General features: G+C 39.3%; 1 protein-coding gene across 1 annotated transcript; it reads right to left on the bottom strand.

The window, feature by feature from the left end:
- Positions 1–71: 71 nt before the first annotated feature.
- Positions 72–8481, bottom strand: SLC10A5 (solute carrier family 10 member 5). Its single transcript, XM_087420394.1, has one exon. The coding sequence runs from the start codon at positions 7306–7308 to the stop codon at positions 5995–5997; it is 1314 nt and encodes a 437-aa protein (XP_087276520.1). The 5' UTR covers positions 7309–8481; the 3' UTR covers positions 72–5994.
- Positions 8482–8597: the final 116 nt, after the last annotated feature.

Here is an 8597-nt window from a genome sequence, read left to right as displayed (position 1 = left end):
GAGGGCGTGGCTGCCGAGGGCTCCGCCCCTAGCTCCGCCCCCGAGAAGTCGTGCCCGGCCTCGCCCCTCCTTATCCTGGCCCGCCCAGGCTTCCGGAACCTGGTCTCCGGTTTTTCTAACTTCCTTTCTGCTGCCTGCACTTCCTTCTGTAAATTTTTAAATATTCCTTTCCTCCTTATTTTGCCCATTCCTTCCCATTTTCCCACTTCACTTTCTTTTTCTCTTTCTTTTATTCCATACTACTCTTGACAAAACACAAATTGGAGGTATGACTCCAGTTTTGCAACTTTTATTTGCTAAACATATACTAGGTAAACTTGTACTGTACATATATACATACACACTATAGTAAACTTATGATAGGTAGATAAAGCGATATTAGATCATTAGACATTTCGGCCGGCCCCGTGGCTTAGCGGTTAAGTGCATGCGCTCTGCTGCTGGCGGCCTGGGTTCGGATCCAGGGCGCACACCGATGCACCGCTTCTCTGGCCATGCTGAGGCCGCGTCCCACATACAGCAACTAGAAGGATGTGCATACAACTATCTACTGGGGCTTTGGGGGGAAAAAATAAATAAATAAATAATTATAATTAAAAAAAAGATTATTAGACATTAGATAAATTGATGATAGCTATATAGACAGATAGATAAATTGACGGCCAGAACCAACTGCTCCTATTCTCAATGCTTCATTTGGTTATCATTTTTTGAGGACTTACCATGCTCCAGGCAATTGTGTTTTTATACGCTATTTTCTTAAACGTTGCAACAGTTCCATGAGGAAGGTGTGATTAGTTTCATCAGATGAGGAGCCTGAGGCTCAGAGAAGTGATTTGTCCTCGGATCGGAATGCATGACAAGAGCAAAGAGTGAAATACGCTGACTCCAAAGTCCACACTCAACAGAGTACATGGCACGATGAGGTTGCATTATATGAGAGACAAGGACTGTTCTATTCCTTAAAATGTTTCCTTTTCTTGAAATAACAGGTCTGGCATTATGGTGTATAAAGTCTTACTTTTATAACACAAAAAGCACTGCACAAATATAAGATGTCCTGGCCACAACAGGACCAGGAAAGCGGGTTAAAAGCTCCTTGCTTGTGAAGTGATTGCTTCCCATAATTTGATCAAAAGCGAAGGTCTTGTAACCAACGTGTTACAAATCAAACAGTTCTCCAAGATGAATGACTTGAACGGTGGGACCACTTCTCAAACCTTACAAACAGCAAGAACTTTGTTTTCATTCTTCTAAAGAATGATGCCTTAAGTATCTGATTTGGATACCTTGATTTGTCTAGCAAATGATGCTTTTGTTTTCTTGATTTAAAAAAAAACAACACAAACTTCAGAAATTAGCTTTTTGGTTCTTCATTATCAGTCATCTTAAAATAAAAATCTTGCCAACTACATGATGAAAAGTGTTGATTCGTAAAAATTTCCTAGGCATTTGCAGAAATGTCGTTAGAGTCCTCTTTAAACCTCCTTTAAATGAACGTGGTCCCGCTGATTTGATAAAGCTGCTAAAATCAGTGTAAGCAATATGAGACAAGATAGATCAAGTATTTATTCTTTCAAATAAAACCATTTCAAACTTCCCACCTCAGATGTACAGGAAGTCCAATCTTTTTTATAAGGGCCTCAGCTGCTACCTCACAATTGTTCTCAAATAATCGGAGCTTTTTGAGTCCAAAGAGGCCGTTCACTTCCAAAGGCCTGACTGAGAGTGAAATGGAGAATCCTCCAGTGCTCCGATCCGGTTCTGGCAGTGTTGCAAACTGGTCCTACACAATCCAGAAGATTTTTATCTGGTGCTGTGAGTGGTTCAGATGGCTGCAGAGTCCTCAGGACCTGATGCATTGCTCTTAGGTTCCCAAACGGGCAATTTTTAAAGCTCCAGTCACATCTGCACTCACTGTTCCCAATCCTAAAAATCATCTGCCATGCCAAGGTGGTTGGGAGGTAGAGAGAGGACAGGTTCCAGCCTCAGCCATACACTGTGCCAGGACAAAACCTCCTCCCTGGCATGGTGTCCAGGTCAGGGTTCTAGACTTCCCTAATGGCGAGTTCTCTCTTGGGGGCGTTTGACATCCTTTCCTGCAAGCTGACTTCCATCCATGAGAGAGGTTCTAGTTAGGCTAAACCTCAAAATGGCAGAGAGGTGAGATCCAATGCCCCTGACACTTCCCAGACACCTGATGATACATGGAGAAGGTTCTGGGGAAGGATGGCCTTTGTCAAGCCACAAAGTGGTCTGGTCATCCTTCTGTATGGGCAAGGTGCCCAACTGTCCTGTATTTGCATGATGAAGAGGGACCACCAAGGTGATTCCTTCCCCAGCAGTCTTGGGTATCTTGCCACCTCTACTTAGTCTCTGGAGCTGACTTCTCTTAAAGGGCACCTCCTTTCACTAAAAAAACAAAAAACCAGCTTCCACATAACAAGACTTCCTTAGTTAACAGTTAGTTGTTTAGTGGATTTTGATTAAAAATGATAAAATCTACATACACGACTTGCAGGTTCTCAAGGTAGAGTCTCCAGGATCCCCAACAAGATTTCATGTTTTGACTTAACATAGGTTGGAGTTGCAGATATTGGTTAAGATCCTGACATGCCCCTGTAATGCCAACAGCTTTCCCAGATATAAAAATATATATCATACAATTTTTATTCTAGGAGCAATGTATTATAGAATCATCCCTCTTAAGGGCTGTAAACAAACTTTTTAACAAACTAGCCTAACCCCTCTACCTCTGGATCTTTTTTCTAACCCATCATGGCTGTGTAAAAGACTTAGTATGAACTTAACCAATTAGACAGCATGCTTCATGCATCTCATTATTTAAAAAAGAATAACTTTAGTAACTTCATCCCAATCCAAATTAGACAAATTTTATTATGTAAAAATCTCAGTTTTCTACGATACATCTATAAGAGAAATAAAATATATTCCAAGTTCCATCCATGCATATTCAACTGCTTTTAAGGTGGAAGGTCATTCAAATATGCATAGAGTGACAGTAATGAGTTTACTATGTGTTAGGCATTGTTTTGAGGACCTTACTCATATTAACTTATTTAATCCTCACAACAATACCATGAAGTAAGTACTATCATTATCCCCACTTTCCACACGAATTTAGGCATAAAGAGATTAAGTAACTTGACCAATGTCATCCAGCTGGTAAATGACAGAACTGGAATGCAGACCCAGGCATAGTCTGGTTCCAGAGTATACCATCTTGACGTTTATAGATATTACTGATTAATTCAAATAACATTTAATGAGCACCTACTCTGTTCAAGGCATTGTGCTAAACACTGAAGGAAATTCAAAGAAACACTGAAGGAAATTCAAAGAACAAAATATGGGGCCGGCCCAGTGGCTTAGTGGTTAAATTCACACGCTCCACTTTGGCAGCCCGGGATTCACAGGTTCGGATCCAGGGTGTGGACCTACACACCACTCACAAAGCCATGCTGTGGCGGTGTCCCACATACAAAATAGAAGAAGACTGGCACAGATGTTAGCTCAGGGATGATCTTACTCAAGCAAAAAGAGGAAAATTGGCAACAGATGTTAGCTCAAGGCCAATCTTCCTCACCAAAAATAAATAAATAAATAAAATAATAATATATGATCCCTGCACTCAAGAAGCTTGAATTTGGGTTATTGCCTTAACTAGAAGGCAGCAGCTGTGCATGGTTATTCTCCTCAACCTGAACCTTCTTCACTTTACCCCATCACCCTGCCCATGGGGTTAGGTCCCAGTTTTATGCCAGAACCACAGACTTAAGGAGGTAAGCAAGATCTTAAGCCTCAGTTGAATCTTTTCATTTTAAAGATTTGTAAACTGAAGTACAGAGAAGTGTCTTGTTTGAGGTCACAAGGTTAATGATAAAGTGCAACTAGAAAGGCAGCTTTTTGTCTCCCAATTAGTAAAATATGTTCATGAAAATGTATGTAAGTTAAATTTGGGCAAACTTAATTATACTTAAAGCCCCTAAGTGGAGATTTCTGTTTAAGGACTCAGGAGTGAAATATTCCACGCAGGTAATTATCATTTTATAAAGTGGATAATAACCATCCACGACCATGCCAAACTAGGTCTGTTATAAATCTTCATATTCATATACTGAATTTGGTGAAATTAGGAAAAAGAACTTTGGTTGTCTTATCAGCTAGCAAAGTAAACAAAAATTCCCTCATACTATGGATAAGATGGTAAATAATACTAATAGGAAAAGGTTCCACATGTAGTCATCAGACTGGTATTTCGAATCAACAGCAGATACATCAGGGTCCGAAATCTAAACTCTGATGAAATACTGATAGCAGCTAACACTCACTGAGCACGTGCTGTGTGCCAGGCACTGTTCCAAGTACATTGTAAGTAAGATCTCATTTACTTCCGACGACAGTCTGACGGCGTTTACACCCTTATCCCCATTTTTTAGATGAAGAAAGCGGACTACAGAGAGATTAAGTAATTAGCCTACAACTACAGGGCTAGGAAATGTGGGAAACAGGATTATTTAGATTTATACTTCTCCTTCTTGATGCCCACACTCTCTTTGGAGAAGAGTGCAAACTGGAACTAAATACTAAAAATTGCCATTGAAATTTCAAAAGTGGTATAAAAACAAGCACACTGTTCATTTGGGCCCTAGTCTGTGCTTCAATATTTTATTTGAACAAGCATGTAGGAAATGTGTAAAGATATTATGGGGACTATCAAAATGAATATTGTTCATATTACCATATTATATTGTTTATATATAATGTTTATAATTCTCATGCTTAAGGATTTACAGCAAAATAGAAAGGATAAAACAGGAACACAGCTGTAAAACAAGCCACACTGGCTAAATACTATGAGTATAAAAAATTATGAGAATTCAGAGAAAATGTAACTTACTGGTAGCTAAGAGGGATTAACAAAAGCTTCACAGCAAGGGTGATATTTGAGCCAGGTCTGTAAGAGTGGTTAAAATCTAGATAGAGATGAAACGGGCCCCTCAGGTTGCAGGAACAGTGTGAACAAAGATATATTCATGAGATACCAAGTCATCCTGCTTGGAGCAAGGGCTGTGTGTACAGAAGTGGGAGAGAGGATGAAACTGGAAAGCCAGATTGAGGTCATATAGCAGAGCGTAATAAATGCCTCACTAAGGAATACAGACTTTATTCAAAAAGCAAAAAAAAGGCTTTGTGGCAGGGAAAGTACATGATCCAAGTTAGACTTTAGTAAGATTAATCTGACAGTGATTGGAGAGCGGACAGAGGCCAAAAGCCAGTTTAGAAAGGTTTAGGGAAGAAGCAATAGAGGACTGAACGAAAGTAGCAGTACTGGGAATGCAGAGGAGACTGAGGAAAAGATATTACGGGGAATTTTCTGTAGGCAATAGGTTGACCATAAAGAAAGAAGAGGGAAAAAAGGAGAAGAGGGGAAGAGATGACCTTGTGTTTCAGAGTAAACGGTAATGTCTTTAGTGGGAGATGCGGAAGACGAGAGGAAGCACGGCCGTAAGTGCAGAGATGCTACATTTAGTTTTAGACATCATGAACCAAAGAGAGTCCAAATAGGAATTTACATATTCACTCGCTGCAGGAGCATTTATTGAATGCTTATTATGTGGACACTTGTTCTGTAAATACTTGGGATATTATCATAATCACTACAGGGGGAGTTTTTTTAATTGCCCTTTACCACTTAAGAGACCATCATAAAGTATCATATTCAAATCCAACTGTAAAACCATTTCCAAACCAACAGTTGAACAGTGGTTTCCTTCTTCTGAATTCCCATACAATTAATTGACTGCACTATCCTTTGGGTGTTTAGCACACATGATTACATATATATTTCACCCCTAATGTCAAGTTTTCAATCATATCATAAGTGGGTTGAGGGCAGGTATCATTTTAGATATTCTTTTGAGTCTCCCAGCGTACCTCATTCAGAGTAGGAATTCAATAATGCTTTAATTGTTAGACCAGGGGAATTTTTTTTCTTGTCTCTTCTATAAGGATCCATCTTTTCTTAGCCTTGTAGACCAGAAGAATCAGTAACATTTCACATCCAGAACACATGGCCACTGTAAAAGGAGCCACAGAAGCTAAGTCTGCCTTGGACTGTGAAAACGAGAGCTGAATGATGGCAAGGGCTAAGAAACTATTTAGTATCCCACTTTCAATAGCAACAGTTTTACAAACAGGAAGAGGCAGCATAGAAATTTTAGCAAAGGAGTACCCAAACAACAAACCCAAAGTAGGAACCAAGACACCCAAGAGAAGCACCTCTAGGCTAACTGTTTTTAGAAACATTAATCCTATTCTGAAACTCAAATAAATCCCTACAGACATTAAAATAAAACTCAAAGGTCTAATTACTCTCTCCAGGAAGTTTGCTTTTTCAGGTATTCTATGCTTGATGACTATTCCTACTGATACAGGTATAAGTATGAAAAGGAGCGTTGACATAATCTTAGAAACAGGGATATGAAATGTACCTGATAACCCTAATATTCTACTGTATATATAAGAATTGGCAGGCATCATTATCAGGGCCAATAACGTTGACGTGCAAGTCATCAAAATGGCCAAAGTGATATCTCCTTCTAGAAGCAGGGCAAAGAGATAGCCCCCACCCCCTCCTGGGCATGTGCAGGTCATTACAAATCCAAAGGCCTGTGCCTCAGGCAATGCCAAAATCTGAGTCAAAAGAAATCCACAAAAGGGCATAAGAAAAAACTGTGTAACTGCCCCAAGAATTATTGGCAAAGGTCTCTTCCATACTGTTTGAAACACCTGCAATTCAATCTTGCAACCAAATGCACATTTATTTAACAATATCACTGGTAGAAAAAGCATTAGGATATTTCTATCAATAAGCATTGATGCCTGGAAAACATTGTCTTTTCTTTGTCTGAGCACTTTGACTTTGACATCCTTTATTTCTTCAATGAGTCTTTCTTGCCTACCTTCAGAATCCCATAGTTGAACGGTCAAATTTGTCTCCCCATCTTCTTCTGTCACTAGGTTTATGGTAAAGTTTGTAACATCCGATAAGATCTTGGTCACATTCACCACTCGCAGCATTTTAGGATCTTCTAATTGCACGAAGAGGTAACTAGAGTTTGGCCATTTATCCTTGTAACTTGATCTTACAATGATGGTTTCTTCAGTCTTTGTGAAAAATAGTATTTCAGTCTTTTCTATATTCAGAAAACTGAGAAATGATTTCCTTGCTTCTCCCAGAGTCACAAACGACAAAAGCAGGACAATAAGAAGTTTTCTAATCATTTTGGAAGCTTAAATAAATTATATATGCAAAAATGTTTAAAAATAACTAGAGAAGATTCTTCGTACTGGCGTTCCAGTGACAGTCTGAGGTTGTTAGGTAACAGTGGTTTTTGCTGGATCAAAGTCCAGTAGGAGGGACTGTTGTACTTTTCAAACAAATACAAAGCTATGTAGTGAGTGACACAACCTGTTTAACCTGTAGTTATGAAAATGGTAAAAGCCAAAACATTTAATAGGTTCAATTTATCAAAGTAGAAATCTGATCTCTTTCCTGTTGACTTTCTCATTTCTGTAATGAAAAAACAGCCTTCTATTTACCTGCATTTAAAACATTAGCGTCACCACTTTGAGTTCTCTTCCTTCCTAAGGAAAATCTACACTAAAAGCAGTCAGGATCCAAAAATCTAAAATAGATATTGAGGAGGCCTAGGGTTGGGTGTTATTATTTTATTCATTCAAGTCAAAATCAAATAAATAACTACTGAACATGTTTGCTGGGGCAGTGAGCTCCAGGCTGATTACCACAGTAATCAAGCCAGATGCGATCTCTGCCCTCCTGGAGCTTCGTCTTACCATCATCACCGCTTATCACTACTTACATGGCCCCTTATCATTACTTAAAAAACTACAGAGCCCATAAATTGGCCTTGATATATCCTTAGGCTGCTAGTAGTTTTCCTACAACTCTAAAGAGTGACTATAACAGTTAGGCAAAAACTGAAACTGTTTTTGGTATCCTTATGTGGAAAAACAATTTCCTGGATGGTTACCAGATAGCTTGGGAACCTAAGGAAAGCAGGTGGCTGGATTCATGGCCAAAGGCACAGCCTGGTTAAGGGGCCACTGCTGCTAGACACTTGGACCCTGACTCCATGGGGCAATGGAAGGCCACTGGCACCAATTCTAATCTCTTATTCCTTCCTCGTAATACTATTCCCTATTTACAGCGAGAGGCAAGGACATTCAGTTGACCCAACGTAGGTCATATGCCTGTGCCTTGGCTGCCAGGAATAGAGGGAAATCTCTGGGTTTTTAGACTTCAGCCTACAGACTCACATAATTGCGTATTTCCCAAATAAGGGGGCATTCTGATGCTAAGCAGAAAAAAAAAAAAGAATAAGAAAACAAACAAACAAAAAAACCCACTACAACTGTCTAATACTGAGCCTACAGATCTGGTAGTCTGAACATATAACCATTTCAGCAGATCCTTCATGTAATCATGACACAATCTGTGTTAAATGCAACAATGACAGATTGTATTAAGTATTTTAGATCATAAAATATTT

This window comes from Ceratotherium simum, chromosome 31 (genome assembly GCF_057802395.1).
Source record: "Ceratotherium simum simum isolate JZ-2026a chromosome 31, ASM5780239v1, whole genome shotgun sequence".
NCBI lineage: Eukaryota > Metazoa > Chordata > Mammalia > Perissodactyla > Rhinocerotidae > Ceratotherium > Ceratotherium simum.
The sequence above is the reverse complement of the archived record's forward strand: the minus strand, read 5'-3'. Positions and strand labels throughout refer to the sequence as shown.

Coding starts and splice junctions, on each gene's coding strand:
- SLC10A5 (XM_087420394.1), bottom strand. CDS start 7,308: ATGATTAGAAAACTTCTTATTGTCCTGCTTTTGTCGTTTGTGACTCTG.